This window comes from Styela clava, chromosome 4 (assembly GCF_964204865.1).
Source record: "Styela clava chromosome 4, kaStyClav1.hap1.2, whole genome shotgun sequence".
In the NCBI taxonomy this organism is placed as follows: Eukaryota; Metazoa; Chordata; class Ascidiacea; order Stolidobranchia; family Styelidae; genus Styela; species Styela clava.
Window position 1 is genome coordinate 10,066,692 of NC_135253.1, and position 22,956 is coordinate 10,089,647.

Below are 22,956 nucleotides of genomic sequence, written 5' to 3' on the forward strand. Positions count from 1 at the left end.
TGAAATATAGTTATAATTATATTCTGCAACGTTTTATCTGGTGTCATTTGTCTTCAAGCAGGCATACATTTGTGTTATTATTCAGCAAGAATCTCTCTAATCACATATAATAGCCATCTTTATTCTTGCTACAACATCAAATATTATAAGGATTCACCACGCAAATGTATAGAGGAAGGATGATAGGTAATTAGTCTCGCGTGTCACTAACTGATAGTTGGAAAAAAATTTATATTGAAATAATTTTAAAATCATGTATATATGAACTCCATTTTGAAGTCATTTTTGCACTTATTTACTAATACAGATTTATTGTAGGATATGTTGCTTTTTTGTAGTTTTTCAAAGATAACTAATGAATGTAGTGAGTACTTCAGCATCGACAACATCAGAAATGCAGTTTGGAAATCAAAACTATTCAAACGTGGAAGTGAAGGCAGATATAGAAGGTTCCGCTGCCAATATTTTAAAGGAAAACTATTTTAATGAAAATCAAGGAAGTGGACAATACGATGATAGTGCTAATTTTACTGGGAATATGTCCGTTTCAAACGGTCCAAGACTAAACGAAGTATCCGTGGCAAACATGGAACTCGATCCTGTTAGTGATAATGTAGCAATATTGGTATGCTTCGTTACCATAGGATTGAGTTTGCTAACTACTGGTGGAAATTTGTTGGTCATAGCAGCTTTCAGGCAAGTGATTGCGCTTTTGTTATTTTTGGTAAGGTTAGAATATGAATGTTTAAATGTTATACTATTTAGAAAAAACGGTGTCAGGTACTCGGTAATATCGCAATTACTAAGTGCTGGGACGAAAATCGGCAATACAATCTCCACCTATCGATTTAATTCTAGATTTAGCAGCGCGGAGAGTCACTTTCAAAAAAATGTTGAAATTAGCAAACATGCCGGAAGGTTTAAGATACATTTCGTTTTTAAGTAAAAGACTTGAATAATTCGTTTTTGGTTTGGGATTGAACTGAACCGTCGCATTCTGAATGAAGTTAGTTGAAACTATGCCCACCTTAGCACTCCAGTTTAGAAAAAAAACGGTTTGCGATCCCCTTACATCATGCTGAAAGAAAAACTTTATATATATATATATATATGATATTTGTAAAATATTCCCATGAACTCAGAATCAGTTTCGAAAAAACACAATCTGATGGCATATAAACATTTCCTTGTTTTGGACACGAGAAAATATTATTAGGTATTTTAATGACAGCATTCAATATCTAAGTATATTTCAGGTATCCAGTAATTTCAGACGAAATTGATTGATGTGAAAATGTATTCAAAACACTATTACTTACAGTTTTTATTGCACATTTACAAAACATTTGGAGTGATATTTAAATATAGGCCCGGTAAAAGTAATGTTTGATTGAGCTATGTATTTCATAAACATATATTATTTGAACTAGACCTCTTCAAAAAATTGCTCTCAATGCATCTTTAAATTGATTCCTCTGTTTGAACAAATTTGTCCGTTGACCCCACTTATGTCTCGACAGGTCGGGCGTTCGATTTTTAGCGAAGTTTGGTTATCCAATAAACAATGAAGCGTCATACTGTTCAAAAAATATTAATTGGAATTGCGTGAGTTTCGGTAATGCGCAATCATCAATCCACTACGTATAGTAAATGAATAAGAGTATTTATTGAACTAATCTGTACATCTTTATTTGATTTCTGTCCATTTAGTTAAATGAGACCAAACACAATTCCCATAAATATCCGAACAACTTTATCATCAATTGCATCACCTAAACTGCAAAACGTGTAAAATCTATGACGTCATCAAACACGGCACGGGATTCAACAGAAATAAATTTACAGAAATAGTTTACTTAAAATTGATTTTAATTGAATAGCTGCTGTTTACAAGTAATTTAAAACAATATTTGATCTAACTAACGGATAATTTTCATGAGATAATTACTTATAATAAAAAGTCTAGTATTATTTTCATGTCTCACTACCCTATATAAACAGGGGTTTCTATTTATACAACTTTCAGAAATTTTAAAATCCAATATTGAAGCTTGAATAATTTATTTCTAATTTGTTAATTTCAGGGTGAACAAAAAACTTCAGACGATAACGAACTATTTTATTCTGAGTCTCGCATGTGCTGACGTCGTTGTTGGTCTCATATCAATGAATTTATTCACCACCTTCGTTGTCAAGGTATTGCAGCAAAGTAAACTTATTTTTTTATCATAAGCGGTACTAAATTAGATGATAATAGAAAATGATCGATTTATATATAAACGTCCCTATTTTGTATATTTTTGAACGATGATATGGAGTCGCGACATAGGAGAGTGATGATGGTGGCCCAAAAGGAAAGATTTATCTCTGTATATTCAATGAATGGAACAAAACCTTGATGTAAATTTCACGAGCGCTTAAGATAAACGTATTAATGCTGCGGCATTCTATACCAAGATAGAAAAGTTCGAAAGAATGCTACGGATTAAAAGTTACCGCTGCAACACAATGGTCTTTAAGCACTCACTTGTCTGAATAGCTTTACGGAAAACACACTTTGTGGCGCATTTCTAAAACTAAGAATTGTGAAAAATAAAGGGGTATCATTGAATGCAGTTGAAATTTCGAATACATGCAAATGATAACCTTTAAAAAGAGCGTTTTTTCGCAACTAAAATATCGAAGCCATTGGTCCAGTATCACAAGAAAAGCAATTGCCAACAAGTCATGTGGTAAAAACAATTTACCAAACGGATCCATGGGCGCAATTCATAGAGTCAGACTTTCAACTAGCTACCTCATCAAATAATAAGCAATTATTGTATCCGTGAAGTCCATTGTTATTGAGGTCATTGTTATTTTTGGAATATTTTCCCAAGAAATGGAGCCGGGATTTCAGTAAATCCCTTATATTTCGGTTGAAACTTGATTGAACGCATTGCATCACAAAATCGATTATCGTATTTTATGATAGAGATCAGGTGGCACAATACGACCAAGTGTAATTATTCTTTATTCCCAAAGAGGCACTTTTGGAAGATATTAGGTATTTGGATACCGACATTGACTGGTTGAAAATGGACGTTAAATAATACATAATAAACGGAGTGATAGAGTTTTTTGTGAACGAAATACATTGAAAAGCAAAAAATAAAAATATATGCAAAAAAAAGTGAAATATTAACTTTTTATTTATTTTTATTTCATTTCAACTTTATATTCGAACATTTATTGACAAAGGGTGTCAGGGTAATATTGCCGGTAAACACGAGCCTGGTCGATATTAATTCTGGCATTAAAATGTCTATTCATGTTCGATACAACGATTTTACCTCGATCGATACGGAATTCAATTTTTGCTGAGTGATCACATAGCCATTATGTTGTTTTCCAAGCTGTGCTACCGTCTGGGACTCATAAAAACTCCCCATGTATCTTATAAAAAAATGCAAGTATATGTATTGCGACGTGATAGGCTATGTAAAAAATTGTTTCAAGTATATAATAATTTCATAGTACAGTATATAGATTTATTCACTATACGCAGACACATTCAAAAAACTAAAATGCGATACCTTGAAAATTCACAGAAAAGCTATTGATTATGTCAGCTTTCTTAATAGATTTGACAGTTCTGACAGTGGTTGGGGCGTTGGGAGAATCCATTTACTCTCTTCAGTCTCTTGGTATGTTTTTAATTAAATTTGTCAAAAAATACGATTATGAGTTCAGTAAATTTAACAAAAACGGCAGAATTACATTAAAGATTTGAACAATATTTGGCTATCAACTCTGAGTTCACGCAACTTCTCTCACAAAAATGTCTCATCAAATTTTATTCACCAATTCGGTTTCACCGATTTTCTGGGTGTGTTGAGTCCAGTCGACTGCTTGCATTCGGGTCAAGGGTGGTGCGAAAGGTTATTTGATTAAGATATTGCACGGAAAATATAGTAAACTTACAATGCATGGCACAATCATACTAAATCACTCTGCATTCTTCAAAAATATTTTTAATTTTGATAAAAGGCTAGAAGAATCTGTAGACTTACTTGAACGAGGATTATAGCCCTAGATAGTATTTATCACTGGATCAGTGAGATGCCTCCTAACTATCTTAATCTTAACATGCGATACATGTTATCCTCGACAAGGAATTGGGCTAATAAGCAAATGTGTGTGTCTGATTATCTGAATTTTTCATGGTAATATTTATCACCGTTTGAATTAGATTATCTTGACATCGGTATTGTTCTGAAAGACAGATGATAATGTAAATTGCAGAACTGGGAGTCCGCGTGTGGTTTTAACGATTTAGGTAGCAAATATTCCTTATATCAATGTTTAGAATGATGATGCGAAACCATTATGATATTTGTCAACTTGGACTACGTTTTGCATTGTAATCTATACAAAAGCGCTGTTGCCATAATATTTCCTTTTATTAACTCGGGGGCATCAGAGGAACAGGTTCTAGCCGTTCGCTTTGTTAAAGTCATCGACAAAATTTGCATAAATGAAAACTCGAGACCCATTGCCCTTTCGTTAAAAAGAGGTTGTTTTGTTACATATTGTGTAGATCCAATCCCATCGCCTCATATTTATCGATCGTATTTGAACGAACGTCGGGTGTTTTCATTGATTTTTATTCTTAATTATTGAGAAAGATAGTTGTCCGATCGATCAAACACGGAACGAAACTTAATTTTATTGGCAACCCGGTTTAAAATATGGAAACATACAGTAAATATCAAAAATGTATAAATTTTATAAAATGAGAACCGCCTTCATAAGATTGCAGTAGTCATGATACGAAAAAGGTTTTTGAGTCATAGTCATACTCATATCATCAGGAAAACCTTCAATTAGATTTGAATCAACGATGGATTGTACAAACAATAAAACCCATTCTCCGATATCAATACCAACAAAAACAGCACACTTTTGTGACTCGATACATATACGATATGACTGACCCTTGTAAGTGAACGGACATTGCGGGCGACATCTCGTGCGAACACAGTTGACTCGGGTCTCTTGCGTTTCTGCATCAAGGTCCACATAGAATGAAATCTTTTCGTCGTAATTTGTAATCAGCGTGACCACAAAGAGGATCGGCATTCCTTACTGGCAGGAGGAACGAAAAATACCTTTCTGATGTAATTTAGATTACATGTAAAAGTAGATTACACGGCATAAACCGCTGACAGATGGAATCCCGCAACTCCGTGGAATTAATAACTTTTAATAGCTAGTACCCAATCCTCTCCGAACTTATCTCGAGGGGATATTTCTCCCCAGTATCACTAGCCAATTATGTTTGATTAGAGCACAATAAAGGACTAAGCTCGCTTGTGTATAAGTAAAGATCATGTGACTTAAACAGTATGTCGACACGGTGATAAAACATATGTCCAGAAGAAGAACATGCATAATAGTTAGATGAATACACACATTGAAACCCAGTTTAAATTGAGCAAAGGATAAATTCGCTAATAAAGAATGTTTGGTGCTCCCGAAGTATGCGAACCAAGATGGCGGACATCGGAACGTAACATGGGTAACAGGTTAGGGTTAGGCGATAATTTTTTTCCAATTTTCCTTATTTTAGTCCTATTATCAGTTCGAAGACTAGCCAAGAGCCTCCCGTAGTATTTATACCTAAAATTATGGCCTAACCCTAACCTAGTACACATATTACATTCCGATGTCCGCCATCTTGGTTCGCATACTTCGGGAGCCCCGAATGTTTTAATGGGGATGCGTTGCTCGAACATATAGCTTAAAATTCATGTATACCATAGGATGGGATTTACATATTAATCGAATCGAATATGCTAATAGTTTTGTCCATTGTAAGCGGGCTGAATATTGAATACCGACTGAAAATATTCACATATATTTATTTATTTTGAGCTCTTATTAAAGCGTTTATTATCCATGGCAAAGTTGATGTGTTTTACTAAATCGAAATCTTACAATCATGTTTAAACAACAAAACTATTTTTTCAACCGAAACCTGTATGTGGATCTGGACCAAAATTTCAAGCCCGACTCGTTCCGCGTCTCATTTTCTATTTGTTGTTTTCTAGAAATTAGTTGCAAAGGCAAAGACTAATCAATACCCAAGAAAATGTTTTGGTGGCTAAATTTCACGGCAGTCCGTTCAAACAAGTTATAAGTCTCTCACATAGGTTTTATATAGACTAAAAATAAATGCAATTTATATTATTCAGTATAGATAAGGATAATATTATGCCGCTCTACAAAAACATCGTGAATGATATTATATATATATATATATCAAACTTCGTTAGGATTTATTTTTGGTTTATCACACGTAATTTACGCTTTACCAAATATAGGACAATGTTAATATCAAAGTTAAATAATTATATTAATATACGTTAAATAAATAATGTAGAATTACGTAAAAAAAAATTTGGATTTTTCCAACATTATATTGCAAATTTTTTTTGTATCATGGCAAACCTTAATATGACCATTTTTGTGCGTCATTGGCCGATACAGCTTTGCTCAAAAAATGAAGCATATTGTCAGGAAAATATTCAAATGTTTTCTTTTTATAATAAGCCTGACATTTCATATTGAGAAAGTTTTGCATTTAACCTGAAAACAATTTTTGTTCAAAACATATTAAATTGTGAGGTTTTGTAATTTCACGGGCTTTGCAATTTCTTATTTATTCAACATTAAATTGAATTTTTTTTTCACCACCTTCACGATTGCAATATGGATTGCGGACAACATTAATAAAAAATATCACGAATAGCAAGATGCCCGCACATAAGCTACTCTTTTTTCGAAAGCCGTATGAAAAATATATTTGAAGCTCTCGCTGTAGCTATTTCTTATTTTCTCATTCAATTCGTATTTTTAAGGGTGGATGGACGCTGGGGCCAATAGTGTGCGATTTCTGGCTGACTGTTGATTATGTCGCTTCCAACGCATCAGTGATGAATCTTCTGATCATATGTGTTGATCGATATCTGGCTATAACAAAACCGCTGACTTACAGGACAAAGCGAACGAAAAGCCGAGCACGGAAGATGATTGCAGGGGCGTGGATTCTCAGCTTTTTCTTGTGGGCGCCTGCAATTCTGTTATGGCCTATTATTGAAGGTAATTTATACCCTTTACCAGGATTTATGGCAGTATGCTTATATATATCTCTATTACATCATTTGTGCAGAGAGAACTCAGCTCATTTTTACCCCATATCTGCTAAACCTCGAAGCCATCTGCTGAAATCTCACTCACTTGGATTTCTAAAAGCAGTTTTGCAATCAATGCATGCAGTCCCTGATGCTATTCCATACTTCGTAGAAAGACTTTTTGTACAATCACATCAGAAAATCCATCCCTATCCGTGAACAACGCACTGGAATAAAAACTCGGGAATGCCAGTATCCAAGCACTTGGGACGTGCGTCTTTTGCGGCATTCTACCATCTGTTATTAAGCCCATTACAATCACTATCAACCACCAAATGAATAAAGTCAAGCATAGGCATAAGGTCAAATTGAGAATATTAAACAGGTCCATCGTTTCAGATTGGGCAAGATTGAATGGTAAAGTAACCATTACTTACCTGCTTGATCCACACTGACAGTCCAGCAATCTGCTTTCACATCAACATCCTCCATGACATTAACACCGCGAAGCCATCAGCGTTGCGATGGAAATTGTGATATCAACACTCCCCGCGCCAATTAGCTGCTGTTAATTATATTCACTCACAAAAATCCCTATATTTGTGACAAACATGCGTACTTATTTCAAAAAGTTGGGTATCAATTTTTCTTTAACATTTTCACATTATATATTTGAATACATAGGTAAAAGATCGGTTGAGGAGCACGAATGTCATATTCAATTTATCTACACCAGCCCGATGGTTACATTTGGCACAGCACTTGCAGCATTTTATATTCCAACAGCTGTAATGATAACTTTGAATTGGAAGATATATAGAGTGAATGTTCAACACCAACGTTACAGAACAGCTTTCAAAGCAGTCAGTAAATGGAGAACTGGATCATCGAATGCCACGTCTACGAAGAACTATCTGAGGGCTTTTGCCAATTCTAGTAATAGAGATGACGACAAACGTTCTGAAGGTAATGTCTAACATTTTCGAATCTCTTTTATAGCGCCGGTCAGAAATTATTCAAAATATATTCCGCAAATGATAATAGTTTGTTGGGATATTTAGCTGTGACTGTAGCCTACTCCACGTACGTAAATTACACTACAAAATACCGCTACAAACTAAATTTTGGTTCTCTAATTTGTAAGCAAAACCTTGCAAATGAAGCAAAAGATTTTGCGATATAAATTGCAGATTGATCTAAATTCAATATGAGCACGTGGTATCATATATAAAAATTTCACTTTCCTAGCCTGAAAAAATTTCATTTTTTATACATGGAATTCGATATAAAACGCAAACAAAAAACTAACAAAGCTGCTTGTCGCAGTAGCAAAACAACATTCATTATTATATATGCAAAACACGACAGCAATGCTCAAATATATATCCGAATATATGGACATGAAGGTCCAATGATGCGACTGACACTGAAATCTGTTATTTCAAAATCACCAACTTTGTCGAGACTCCGAAAGATGTCGTACTGGTCTGACGTAATGCCACACGGAAGCGTTACATTTTACAAAATTTTGGGCAAAATATTGAGCTTCATATAGCTCAGAAGAAATCTGAAGTGGCGATTTTTTTCTAATAAAAAATGTTACCCGAACATCAACGACCATACACTATACTTCGTGCCGTCCAATTACATCCAAGTACTTTTAACAGTTCGTAGTAATAGTAGTTTGAATAGGTCATACGTAAAATGTTGGTGCTCGGACCACAGCTGTGTATTCAGTACCTAACATGTGTATAATTTATATATTTAGAAGCAGACGAGGAATCGGGAGAAATGCGAAAGAGACTCTCAGTCATGAAAGAAGAGCCTGAAAAGTTGTCTCAGAATATGTATGAGACGACAGATCAGGCGACATATTCAGACATGGGCGAAGGAACAGATAATAATGATGGAACCAACGAACAAATCCAACCAATGTTGAAATCTAATGTGAATAAGCAACGCATCTGGCAGAAGACGTCGGATCCATTTGATTTGCTTTCTGAAGTAATGAGCCATGCATTAATGAAAGACGTTAAACTATCGAAAAAGAACGATCACTTGGCAAGTAAAGGAGATGCCGATGATGTAATCAAATCGCTACATTACGACGGGTTAGCAGTAACAGTGACTTCGCCGACTTCAGAAAATAATCCTTCTGAAGACGAAGAGTCAGATGGCGCATCCGATGTATCAGAAGAAGTTTCTAAGCCATTTTTATCTCTTGCATTTGCAAATGGGCTCGGTGTAGATGGAGCTAGAATCGCGTTTCAACCATCGGCTAGCAATACACCCATTACGAAGACTAGGCGAAACTCTCCCTTAGCCAGAAGCGTAAGCGCAGATGCGTTTCGCCCTGGAACGGGTGAAAACTTACTCGCAGTGGAACTGAACAAAAAACGTCACATGTCAGAACGCCGCGCGTCTTCGAAGCGTGGATTATCGCGATGTACCAGTTCTGCGTCAGAAGGTGTGGCTCCAACTTCAAGCTCGTCATCTTCAGCGCGTCTTAGCGACGTGACCGCACTTTTCGCGGCTACTAGCAAAAACGTCAAAGATAGAATTTCCGCTGTCTCCCGTAAAGACAATAAAGCCGCACGGATGTTGGCGGCAATTTTAATCGCGTTCGTGGCCACGTGGCTACCTTATAATATTTTAGTTTTAGTATCAACACTATGCGAAAGTTGTGTGAATGACACGCTGTGGAAAATTTCATACTGGCTTTGTTATCTTAACTCAACAATCAACCCTCTGTGTTATGCTTTGTGCAGCGAAGAATTTCGAAAGACCTTTCGTAAACTCTTGTGTTGTAACAAGGAGAAGAAACCAAAAATTTAAACACGCGGAATGTGAGGCGCCACCTAATTCTGTCAATGGTATTTGGCTTCTTAACAAACCAGCAAAACTGAAATATACAAATTTAATTAACGTTTCACAGTTCAGCCCAAAGCTTGTCTGTACGGACACTTCATCGCTAATTTTAATATCAAAATAAGTCACACGAAGCCGGCAAACCGCATCATGTTTCCAAATATATTTTCAAATTCTGATACAAGATATTTAATTATATTTCATTTAGCCGTGTTTTGTTTTCTTGTCAATCAATTATTCTTTTATTTATTTTGTTCCTTTTCTTGTCGCATTTCAGAATATTCTTTTGTTGAATTAAATTACAATAAAATGACTGAAAACATACTGCAAAGAGATATACTAACATGTGCAAACTGAGCCTAATCTACCTTACATATTGTTCAAGTCGGCACCATAACACGCCTCCACGATCCAGCGTCCGACTGGGAACCAACCTTAAAACTAGAGGAGCAATCGATATCACTCCGATGTCCAGACTTTTGACACAGAATTCGTCATTTTAAGCAGTGTTAAAATGGTGATGTTCAAAATGAATTTAGGAATGGTCCGACGACGAAGAAGGGATGACCTATGCGAAGATAGGCTTTGAATACAATTTAAGGCCGCTTTGAGAACAAATTCTGAATCTCAAGTCCCAATCTGACCGAGTGGAGGCGTTAGTTTTAGGACTGCAGGTGATGATTGCTGGGTTTCAAAGACAGGACGTTTAACCCTTTATAAAACATGGTGACATGCACCTTTACAAAGGCTGAGAGCCGCCAAGTACGAATGAGATGGTCAGTGTGATCTCCGACAAAACCTTAGGTGTAGATATGCATTCGATTATTTAATTCATCAGTAAAAAGTTACACATTACTATTCGGGTGACAGCAAAAATAATAACAACTGAGAGAGTAGAACCTTTATTGAAAAAAATAATAATTATCGTAAAAAATGAGCATCACTTTTCATCCAGCAGTTCCGATTAAATAAGGTTTTGTAACATCATACTCCTCGAATTTTCTGTTCTCCGATAACTTCGAATGTCGCATTCGCTCGCTCATTTTCTTTGCCAACGCTTCATCTTCGGGCGTTATTTTATCGTATTTTTCTTCCATCGTTTTTTCCAAATGTTTGGGTAAACTTTCAATTGCATACTGAAAGAAACAATATGACTTCATACACCGAAGAAGACAAGATGGGCGCCCAGTCATATGGACATTTACCGCATTTTACCGTACGTAATTGGGTCAATTTTAACAGACATAGATTTTAATTGTTTAAAGAGATTGTCGATGCTTGTGCTAGAACATCCGGAAAGAGCTATCGATATCGAACACACCATATAAGACGTAGGTTCGGGAAAACACATTCCTGACTGTGGTCACTAGATAGTTGCCTACCTACGCACTGTTGTACCAGGACGTGAAATCTAATCAAAACATCTCCACATCAACAAATTGACTTTGTACATATCTAGTTTTCCTTTGTAAAATCAATCACGTGTATTCTATTGCGATCAGGCAGACAAGGGAAAACACAATATATCAAAATGGGTCTGGCAGGCTGGGAATTCAGGAAAGGTAATATTTTCAACATACGGTATGGATCATAGTGTTGATGGCTTATTAATCTGACAAATCATGTAAAACTTAGATCACAATTTAAAAAAAAGTCAGCGTGTATATTACCGTCGTTCTATTGGAATGGGGAAAGGCACTGCTGATATGGAAGTCTCTAATATTAAGGACCGATCAATTTCTACAACAGGATGGCAGACAATTTCCCTGATTACTGGTAAAAATAGTAACGATTATTGCTAACATAGGCCCGGTATCCGGGCACGTCCATCACAGTCCATGTTCTTCAGCTGTGAATTGAATTGAAGCAAAGGGGTGTGTAATGAAGGAGCCAATTACAGCCAAGGGGAAGAATGTGAAATTGGAATACAACCGCTAAAAGTAGGAAGTAACTTGTATTAATAGATTGTGGAGTATGCGAGAATCTATTTCAGGCCTTCAACTGAAGATGGGCATTTTGAAAATGGAGACATAATTTCGACAGGGAATTGATACAGAAAATGTAATGCTATACTTTTTACATTGTTCATTCATTCTAGTCTTGTCTCCTATGGTCTGCAAAAATGTCTCCCCCTAAAATACTATCAATTTGTCCCATTTCCTAACTGTTATGATTGAAACTACAATGCACAATTTGTGAGAAATCTGGCATATGAAAGCAATGAAATCCATACAAAAACAAATTATAGACATAAGAAACATGTTTGAAACATAACATCTTTTAGTTTCCTTCACATGTAGTGTATGAACCGATAATTTCTCTTAATCCATCATTTAATAAGACCTTGAAAATATTTCGCTGGGTGGGTTTATGGGCATAGGGTTTGTGTAAGATCTCATTTTTGCGACAGCAATACAGATCGACCTTCCTGTGCAATAATACTTAGAAACGACAAATGGGCGAAGAAGGAGAACAAAACTACTTTACCTTGTGAACTTGCATGGCAACACCAGCAGGAATATTAATTTGAATATAGGAAAGAAAAACATCAGCAGTGGAGCCTGAAATGAGGAAATTAGGCCATTGAAAAATCACAGAATTTATTTCTTAAAATTTTTGCCTGATTTCAATAAAAATGTAAACGAGAATATCGGTCAGAGACTGAAGACTTATCGATCCAAGATTAGGGGATCCCCCAAAACAGCGCTCTTACTTCATAGTGACACCGTGTAATCACTAATTAATTAATAACTCGCTAATTATACGACATAATTCATCGAAAATCAATAGGCTTCTGATCCGAGCTATGATGAATGCACATGCAAAATTTGAAGCAGATTCAACCTCGCTTTCGTGAGATATCGCGTGCATCTAACAGACAGACAAATACATATCAACATACTTACCGATTAAAATCGATAAGTAATAAATATATAAAAGATATCTTATTCAGATCACAGTGGATGAACAATATAGAAATTCTTGAATACCGCCTTAATCCAACTATTTGAAGGGTGGACTTTCTTGTTACAATAATAATAGCTAGGTTTAATTCATTTTGGGTTGCATGGACAAAATAATACCTGTTAAATGTTGAAGTTGTATTACTCTTTTATGAGTTTGGGCTTCATATTGAGCTCGATGTTTCTTGTGAACATGAACTGATTTCAATAATGTTATTCTATCCAAGATCATTTTTGGATGTAGTCTAAAAAATAACAACAATGGTAAGATTTAAAAACACAGAAATATAAAATAATTTAGGCTTCGAATGCATATTTGTTTGGCAATCCTGGAAGTTGGTGAGATGTCATGGTAATGAAGACCAGTGATTTTGAACCAGATAAAACTGCAATGTGCCAATGCACTCTATTTGACAAAGAATGTATTGAATTTAGTAAGATATAGAAAATTATAATGTAGGCCAACTACATCTGTAGAGTAGATTTCACGGAGATAAGTTCAACTTGAAGGCAGGGATGGCCATTTCCGAATACTAAACTATTCCGAATACATTCTAAAATATTGTTTTCGAATCTGGAATTCCGAATACATTCTAAAATCGAAAATTTTAGTTGATTAAAACCCAGTAAATTAGGAAATAAGCTTCAATAGAAATATCAGAATGAAGCCACAAACCAACAGTATATGTACACAAAGTAATTGATAGTTTATAACTATCAATAGAAAATAATAGCAACTTGTGACACAGTCAGTTTATTAAAATTATTCACTTTGTACAAATGACCATATGAAAAGATAGCCAAGGACGCTTTCTGTCATTGGTACCATGATATTACGATAATAGTCTAGTCTATTGACAAAAATACTACTTGTATTGAGATAATTGTGTATATTTTCTGAGAGTAATAAAATTTATTGGCAATACAGGCAATAACAATCGAAAATCCATTATGCCTTTAAAAATTCTAATATTTAAGCCTAGAGTATTCTACTACCTACCAGTATATTTGTATATAAATTTATGTGAACCATATTGTTATTATGTGTAACATATTGTTGTGTTTGGAGTTAGAAATAAATTAGTAGAGAATAGATGACCACCACTGCCAGCGCGCAGCCAGGATTTTCGAATTCGGAAATTCCCATTGCCGCCTGTAACACCCACCGCGATTCCGCGCTCGTTAAAAGAGCCGTCTTTTCAGCGTATAATCATCATTCTGTTACGTAAAATATTCAATCCAGGACAACTACGAGATTCTAAAATATCTTTATATATTAATTTAATGTGTCCAACATAACTCGCGGTTGCTTCTTTTTACGTCAAAAAAAACATTACTATTCGGTCCACGGCGATATGTGACCTAAAATTACGAGATAAACTGCCTGATGTATTTAATTTTAATATGTATTTTTGCAATCTTGCCAACTCGTTATCGCCGTTGGAAAAATCTCAAATAATTATATAAAATCCTGTTAAGTGTAGAGAATTCATTTCATACAATGAATATACATATAAAGTTTAGCAGTAAATTAAAAATACATATTCATCGCTGCGATTATGCCACCTGTTAAAAGAGTTGACTTTTACAACAAATAATATAACAACGAATATATATTTTTCTGTTGTGCAAAGTGATGAATTCGTGACCGACACGGCATATTTAAAATGTCTTGCTCTTATTAATTTAAGGGTCTTCAATTTAACCTGCGGTTGCGTCGACAAAATAAAATCCTCACCACTCTTATATACCATTGCAATCCGCGATCATAAGAATAAAAACGTGTGGTAAACTGCCCGATTAAATAATGTTCAGATCCGTATTTTGCGAATTCGGCAAATATTCAGATGTACTCGTAAACAGTGACTCCGCTCGATCGAAATGCTCAGAGTAAAATTTATTTCATCACAATAAAATTGAATGAATATACTTTAGATTAATTATATTCTACACATCCTCACAACCAGGGAAAAAGTCGCGTTTCAAACCTTGTATCGTGTTAACACGAAAATATTCGACGGCAATTTAAAGTAATGGATAATCAGGCAAATCCCGCCCTCAATTAGTGACGATATGTTTCTAAACACCGACCAAACATAATGTGTGCCAGAGGCACACGAAATTTTGCGATTTTCCCTGCCTAGAAAAGCGTTTTTTAAATTTTCGCGGGCCTCAAAAAAAATTATGTTGTTTACGGTTTTATTTTCAGTATTTTAAATTGCCGCTTTTCAATCAAAAAGTTGCGTTGTCTTTAGAAACTCGCCCCCGATTAACGTATTTACCAGATTCACAATTCCGTGCGCGTACAAAAATAAAATAAATGTTATCGTTATCGTGGAACAAATTTGTTGAAAATTTTCTTTTTAGAGAAAATAACAAGGCGTAAAGGCGTTTACGGGCCTAAATAACACGTTACGCTGATAAGTGATCAAAACAATTACGCGCAAGTTTCTAACGAGAATGTTTTCATTCAACGGAAACGTCTTAAAAGCGGCGTCGAAAATGTGTGACGTCACACAAATATCCGATATTCTTATGAACGTGAATTCCGATATTCGAATGGCGAGATATTCGAATACATTCGAATACTTTATTCGAATTGGCCATCCCTGCTTGAAGGTATGAAAAATTGAAGCTGTTGATGAAATGCCATTGGTAAATCCTTCAAAATTGGCAATAACTATATTAATATTATAAAACAGCAATACGAAACCTACATTTCAATCAAAATATTTTTGATGAACAGGTTATATTAAGTAGAAAAAGTATGGCTGAATTTTACTGAATGCAGGTTTTTGTGGTTCAAAATGTAAAATGAAAAAAAAAATGCATAAAAAGATCAATGCAAAAATAATAAACACTTACATTCCTGCTACTTTAATACCAAGTTCATTTGCAGCCATAACAGCAAAGTCAGTGTATGATTGGAGTACAGAGTCCTCATGGCTCTTAATAAAAACATCAATTCCTCTATATAAAACATCAGGTTCATCAGTCTCTATGATCTGAAATGGGTTATTTGAAAATACAGCTCTATAGCATAAAATGAGAAATTCTCTTTAATAACCTATTTATTTAGAACTCAGAATTGTTTAAAAAGTCATAAAATCCAGGCGAAAGTTACACTATGATTGACAAATTTAAGTTCATATTAGTAATTTCAATTCCAAACTTACTTGAAATTAAAATTATGCAAAAAAAAGAATTAGAATGTACTTTAAATATATTTGAGACTATCTTGGGCACTAAGAAGTTTATAAAGTAATGAATATGCAATGTAAAGCAACATATCATACCTCTGGGCTGCCATATCCATGAACTTTCCTAATACAAATTGTTCTTTCAATTTTATTTGAATTTCTAAACAAAAGAAAAGTTTATTGCTGATTATGTATTATATCTGAAAATAGCTACCGGTAATCCTTTTATATACGCTGTATTTGGATAAAAATGGATCAGGGAAAGAAATATTACAGATTACAGAGTTATGACAAATATTTAGCAACGAAAAATCAGCAATAATTATGAAAATATATTCAACCGTGAATAGGCAATATACATGATTTTGAAACTAGTATCTAAAAACTATTCTAGAGACTTACAAACTTGGAAGTAGTCTGTCATCAGATCTTTTCATGCAACTTGTCGTGCATCTTCTTGTTATCAATATCTGAAATTAATCACAAACATAAAAACCAAAATTTCATTAAACTGAAAACTTGAAGTGGACTAGAAGTTTAACAAGGTTAATACATATGCACTAAAAACAGGTATTCATTACATGTCCAAGGCTAATCTTATTTTAATAACTCCACATTTCCATATTCAAAAAGTTAAATATTTTACAAGATATTTTTTATAACTCATTCTAGAATATCTAACTGCAATTTGGGCAAATTCTGATTATCTACGTGATTAGTGAAAGCATATACGGTAGTTTCCAAATTAAGACGCATTCTAAAACACTGCAAATAATATACATTTTTCAGAAAGTGTAACACTCGCTATAAGATGTAATAGGAGACAGGAGACTGAAATAAGGTCAACAACAATAAGATTGAGGACAGCTGTAATGCAATATAATAACCTGTTACATGGAAATTGTATGTTGTTGTTAGTTGGAGAACTAGGTTAATTGTACTTGTAAACATCCTGATTATTTGGACCATTTGGAGCATGAAATAATTATAAAGTTTCAAGGCTGGCACTCAAAGAAAGCATTACAAGAGATAAATTTAGGCAGTCAATTTTGCATAAAACAAAATATTTGATAAAATAGGTTGATGGCAAATTCCACAAACTATGGGGAGGAAACTTAATTAAGAGATTGGGACCTCGAATTATGCCAATTAAAAATGCTTAATATAACAAACTATGCCAAAAACTGTAAACTAGATCGTGCAAAAATGGTTAGTTGGAGATCGAAACAATCGAAACTTCAGTTGGTCTACTGGGCCAGAAATCGCTAACATCGAATTTAATTTAGATGTACGTTGATATACTAACCCGAGCTTGTGACTTGTTCAATTTTGTTTGAAGGCCGGATATCCTAGTGATTAAATTTCTTGATGCCATTTTTGTATTATGATAATTAGGAATAAATGTAATAATATGTTACATCACATCAATCCTAGAAATGTAAAAAAAAACAAAAAAGTCACATTTATACAAAAAAAATTTGCAAAAGAAGCACTTATGGATGGGTCAAGTAAATTGCAACCTCAACATTGAAGAATTTATAAATGTTTTACAGTGTATCAATCAGCATATTAATTAACTGCAATATTTTCTGAATATATCAAATGCACAAATGTAAAAGAAACACTTTGCTAATGTTTTCATAATGTCTATTTAATCCAAGTGTTTCAAGTCGTGAATTTCAATATAAGGATATCCAATGCTTGCATATTACTTTCCAAAAAAAGAGTAAAATTGACCTGAATATTTTTCCGATTAACTATTGTTGGTATCAATTCCAAAAATAGTATGCTCAATTTGACCAGGAGTTTGAATTAATATCTCATTCTTATGTTTAATCGAAATAAAATGACAATAAATAATACAACCTTTTTTAAAGATGTTGTCATTATGATTTAGAAAGGTTCAATGAATGTCCGAATTTGATATGCTTGAATTTTGCTATACGTTTTGATTTCAAATATTATGAATGAAAGGAATTGCAGCGGTGCGGGGAGGAGGGGGTATGAGGTCAAGCGCGCTCTTTCAGTGGGTCAGTTCTTGTTTATGAAATTCCCCCTAAATTAGCAAAAGATCTTAACAAGTCAAAAGCGTTGGTTGTTGCAAGTAGTACATTCTGCTTCACTGTCCAGTGTTCATATACCAGAAATATAATCAGCAAATTATCAGCAAGTTTTGACTATTTTCCAGAAGACAATTTCTATTGTCCCTATGTACTAAAAATACAGGCTTTTGAACTTTGAAAATAGTTTCAAATTTGGTTCTGGTAAGTTGTTATAAAGTTCGTTCAGTTTGTGTATATCAAAAATGTAACTGCAAACAGGGAAAGAGTTGTGAAAAAATATTGGCAATATGTCGGCATGTATATACTTTGAATTACAACGAAATTGTGGAGATTTGTAAAAAAAAAAGTTGTGTAGACATATTTAGTTAGAAGCATATCATAACATCTTTACTTTAAAAGATCCCAGGCACGCTATGCATCCATGATTGAATGATGAAAAACTAACAGTTTTCATCCAGTTACAGCAAAAAGGGTTTTTTTACAGCATTTTTTTACATTTTACTTATATATTTCAGGCTTTCCCACCAATGCTCAACTCTTTCTCTGTGGTGAGATTGAGCAGTTAGGCTACACCAATCTTAAAATCCATAAATGAGCCAACTCTCTAAATGTAAGTCGATACTTGTGGTGTGGTTACTTTAGGTGTCAAATATGTAAAACTAAAAGAAAAAAGATACTGAAATTTCTATAAGCCGTTAATTAACCGATTGTTGCCACAAATCCTACAAACTTCAGTATTAAAGCAAATATCAATATCAAATTTCATTAAAAAAGACATAATAAATGTGAAAAATAACAAGAAAACATGATTGGAAGTTCAATCAAAATGGGCAAAGATATAAATTGTTCTGCAATTGAAATCTCATTTTTGAAGTTTTCCACCAATTTTTCAAAATGAAAAAAAAGGCAGCAATAACAAATTAATAATAAAAATACATGAAGAGGTAGAGTTTTATGTGTAAATAAAGCACCAGAAACCAAAGTACTATTTTTTTCTAGTTTTGGTAATGAGAAAATATCTGTATTTGCATAAAATTGATATGTATCGCTAATTGTCACTTGCCAATCGTAGATGAACTGGACTGATCTGATGACAACCTGAAGTCAAATTTATTACGTTTTACAATTCCTCTTTTTAGAATGTTATTTTGTAGTCTTTTCTTTGTTGAAAACAAACTACTCAGTCTTGCTCGGATTGTATTAGAACGAGTGAATTAGGCTTTAATCGAGTCTGCGAAATAGCGCTTGCTACATTTTCACATGTGTACATTCAAAAACCCTCAAAACAATTTTTGCATTGCTGCACTTTTTCATTAACAAACATCAGTTTCATTTTTCTTTAGAGGAAGCATTTCAACTTCCAACTTTTCACTTTTACTAGATTCAAGCATTCCCGGTTTGTAAGCATCATTTCCTTCATATGGTTTCTTCTCGTAAACAGAAGCTTCATAAACGAAAGGGGAATTGAATCGTTTCAGCAAACTTCTGATGGGAGGGCAAAGCAGATTTTTGTCTGTTATATTAAATCCTGTGACTGCACTTGTAACAGCTCCAACAACAATAGTTACAACAGAAGCAAGCACACCATAATACAGATAGGACAAAAAATAAATTTGAATTGGTTCTCCATCACTCTCTTGGGCCACAGTGTTAGTAATAGTTGAGGCATTGGCAGCAGAAGTAAAAGTGGTTACAGTTGTTGCATTACTTGGAGCAAAATTGCACATTTCTGTGGACGTTTCAAGTTTGTTTGTATACTCGTTTGCATTTTTGTTTATTTGAGCACCTACAGCTACCCAGAGGGTGATACAAAAGCCACAAAACTGTCCCACCAAAGCACCATAAGCATTTGCAAAAGGAAACATCACTCCTAATGTGAAAACACCAACAAGTGGACCACCGACAACTCCCCATACACTTAAAGCAGCTTGCAAAATAAATGATAATTGAGAAGCCCCAAAAGCAACAAGTATTGTAAAAAGTCCAAAAAACAGTGTTAGCCCTTTGGAAATCAATGTCATTTTATGCTCACTTAAGATTGGAAATGATGGACGAACAAAATCTTCCAATACAACACAAGCCATTGAATGTATTCCAGTAGAAACTGTACTCAAAGTACCACTGTAGGCTGCCGAAATAATCAGACCAGTGACTCCAGGTATAGAGGAAAACTTCTGCACAACCATAAGTGGGACCATTTGATCTGGGCGGAAAATTTCTTTTGTTAATAAGGGATCACAGTCTCTAAAATGAGAGGCACAAATTAATCCAACCAGCATAACTAATGCAAGAATTGCATTCAGCAGAAAACAATTTACTACAACTGCAATAACCGCATCACGCTGTGATCGACATGAGAGATAACGCTGCACTTGGGACTGACCAATTCCATAATTTGAAACCCATGTGAAAGTTCCTCCTATTAAAAGTGACCAGACAGAGTGTCGAATTCTTGGGTCAAAAGATGCATCGTCAAAAATCATCTTTCCACTTTCTCTTGCATCTGAAAGTATATTCCCCATTCCACCTGCATCTGCTGAACCTTTAACGATCACAACAATAAGACCGATGATCATAATCAGAAGCTGAAAACAGTCGGCCGTTACTATTCCCTTGATACCGCCAATGGTTGAGTACAATACACAAGCACATCCAGTTGCAAGTAGAGATCCCCACAGGCTCAGAGATGTAACTTGATTTAATGCCAGTGCTGGAAGATAAGTAACAAGACCAAGGTACAAAATAGTTTGAATTAAATACGCAAAAGTTCCAGTTATTTTAACAGTTTTGTTGAATCGAAGTTCCAAATACTTATAACAGCTCGTCAAATTCAAATTGCAGAAAACAGGAATATAAATGGTGCAAGTAATTGCAGTCATTATTACATACGTCAAACCAGTCCACCAATACATTGTTCCATAATAATAAACTTCTGAAGGAGTTCCAAGAACTATTATCGCTGACATAAAACTTGTGGTCATGGAAAGGGCGACTGGAAACCATGGTAAACTTCTTCCTCCTAAAAGGTAATCTTCAGTTGTTTCCTTTTTTGCTTTAATCGCATAGAATGCACCAATACCAATAGAAATCAGTAATGTCAATGCAAACACAACATAGTCCCAAGCAGATAACGACCCTTGAACCATTTTGTACTTTTGTTGTGGAACCAACGAATTACACTTTGACTAGATATTACAGTACCAGCTACTATCTGGACAAAATGAAAATTTTTATATATTACTGTATTAGCCCAGACACTAAAGCATTTGGTTCTGAACACTGACCACTAATCAAGGGATCGTTTATACTGTTATAGTCTCCTTTGTGAAACAAAATTTTATTAATCGGAGTTCTGGGGTTAGAATAGAAGGAGAAAAATAATAATAACAATAATATTGTTTGGCACTGTGATAAAATGAAACCTAACACTGTACTGCTGTAACAGTAATCGCAGACTTAGGTTTATGTCTGTATTAGGGCTGGGAATTTCAGGGAAAACACCTCAACCGTTAACCGGGTAAAATTAACCGGTCAACCGCCGCGTGACGTTTGATGTGATAATTATAATTTCAGCTTGTTATGTCACAATGGTTATAAAGCAATTTCGCGTGTTCTTATCCCGGTATCGCTCAAAATTATTCACGAATCGAGATAGTTTCATGATTCCTCTGCTGCAAAAGATAGGCAGCTTGGTTCGGGCATGCGGAAATATTTTAGAAAACCCGATTCCGTTGTTAAACGTCATTTATGTGACAAATTTTTAGAGTTCGATGTGCAAATTCTACTTCGAGATATATATCAAAATGAAAATCGGCATCAACTGCACACTTGTTGTATGACATTGAATATCCGATTTTGCAATGAAATCGTGAACAATATATTTCGAAATCGACCGAAAACTGATTCTGAATTTATCATTGTAAGTTTTCATTATCAGCAACCTTGGTACTTCCATTATTTTTCACATTTATTGATTCCTTACCCACACAGTTAGTAATATTTTTTTGAATTAAACGCCGCAAGAGATAAATTTGCAATGACGTAATCATATTTGACGATATTGTACGGTATGAAGATGATTTGTACCTGAGATGTCAGTTAGCGGTTAAAATAAATCATAACCGTTAACCATCTGAAATCCGTTAACCATTCCCAGCCCTAGTCTGTATGTATGTATCATTGTATGCCAGATGTTGAAACTACAGTACTGGTACCATACTTTTCATTACAATAGAAAACAGAATTACCATAAAAGGCTACATATAGGGCCTAGTCCAGGGAAGGCGAACCACTGACCCGCCTCGTTTTATTCGTGACCCGCCACAGCACCAATAAAATTTAAAAAAAAACCTAACATATCAGTGATAAAAATTGATAAAACTGGCCTTCAATTAATTTAACAATGAGTAGACTATTATACCGGTACTTTACCGTCAGTAGGGCAGTCCGTGCCGCGATCGCTCTGCCGATACCGTTATGGTACCGTAATTTTGCAAAACCCCTAATGTTGGACGCATGTCTGCACCGCTGTGTATCATTATTCAGCTATCAATTGAAAAAAAACTTACCTCTGCACGCAGGTTAAACTAAATACTCAGATAAACACATCAGATTACACGAGAACAACAACAAGCACAAATTTTGGAACGCCCCATCTTGAAAACTAGAACAAGGGTTCCGAGTTCCG

General features: G+C 34.7%; 2 protein-coding genes and 1 pseudogene across 3 annotated transcripts; 1 reads left to right on the forward strand and 2 right to left on the reverse strand.

The window, feature by feature from the left end:
• The first annotated feature begins 289 nt into the window (after positions 1 to 289).
• LOC120326098 (muscarinic acetylcholine receptor M2-like) lies at positions 290 to 10,308 on the forward strand. The gene is made up of 5 exons (XM_039392326.2): positions 290 to 696; positions 2,085 to 2,196; positions 6,903 to 7,143; positions 7,860 to 8,141; positions 8,944 to 10,308. Exons 1-5 carry the CDS (start codon positions 356 to 358, stop codon positions 10,008 to 10,010), a joined length of 2,043 nt encoding a protein of 680 aa, XP_039248260.2. The 5' UTR covers positions 290 to 355; the 3' UTR covers positions 10,011 to 10,308.
• Positions 10,309 to 10,929: 621 nt separating this feature from the next.
• LOC120326101 (small ribosomal subunit protein uS10m-like) lies at positions 10,930 to 17,636 on the reverse strand. Its single transcript, XM_039392330.2, has 7 exons — positions 17,513 to 17,636; positions 16,609 to 16,676; positions 16,303 to 16,366; positions 15,872 to 16,011; positions 13,127 to 13,251; positions 12,531 to 12,604; positions 10,930 to 11,179 (listed from the first exon to the last, which is right to left on the reverse strand). Exons 1-7 carry the CDS (start codon positions 17,579 to 17,581, stop codon positions 10,991 to 10,993), a joined length of 729 nt encoding a protein of 242 aa, XP_039248264.2. The 5' UTR covers positions 17,582 to 17,636; the 3' UTR covers positions 10,930 to 10,990.
• A 1,535-nt stretch (positions 17,637 to 19,171) lies between these two features.
• Positions 19,172 to 22,852, reverse strand: LOC120326099 (sodium-coupled monocarboxylate transporter 1 pseudogene; annotated as a pseudogene). Its single transcript, XR_013475078.1, has 2 exons — positions 22,838 to 22,852; positions 19,172 to 21,480 (listed from the first exon to the last, which is right to left on the reverse strand). The product of XR_013475078.1 is annotated as a sodium-coupled monocarboxylate transporter 1 pseudogene (transcript).
• Between the last annotated feature and the right edge of the window lie 104 nt (positions 22,853 to 22,956).

Bases quoted from the DNA above. Each gene is read 5' to 3' on its own strand.
- LOC120326098 (XM_039392326.2), top strand. From the start codon at position 356: ATGAATGTAGTGAGTACTTCAGCATCGACAACATCAGAAATGCAGTTT. The intron at 2,197-6,902 runs GTATTGCAGCAA...CGTATTTTTAAG, and splicing joins TCACCACCTTCGTTGTCAAG to GGTGGATGGACGCTGGGGCC. The intron at 8,142-8,943 runs GTAATGTCTAAC...TTATATATTTAG, and splicing joins TGACGACAAACGTTCTGAAG to AAGCAGACGAGGAATCGGGA.
- LOC120326101 (XM_039392330.2), bottom strand. From the start codon at position 17,581: ATGGCATCAAGAAATTTAATCACTAGGATATCCGGCCTTCAAACAAAA. The intron at 16,367-16,608 runs GTAAGTCTCTAG...TCTTTTGTTTAG, and splicing joins GACAGACTACTTCCAAGTTT to AAATTCAAATAAAATTGAAA. The intron at 13,252-15,871 runs GTAAGTGTTTAT...GTTATTTTTTAG, and splicing joins GGTATTAAAGTAGCAGGAAT to ACTACATCCAAAAATGATCT.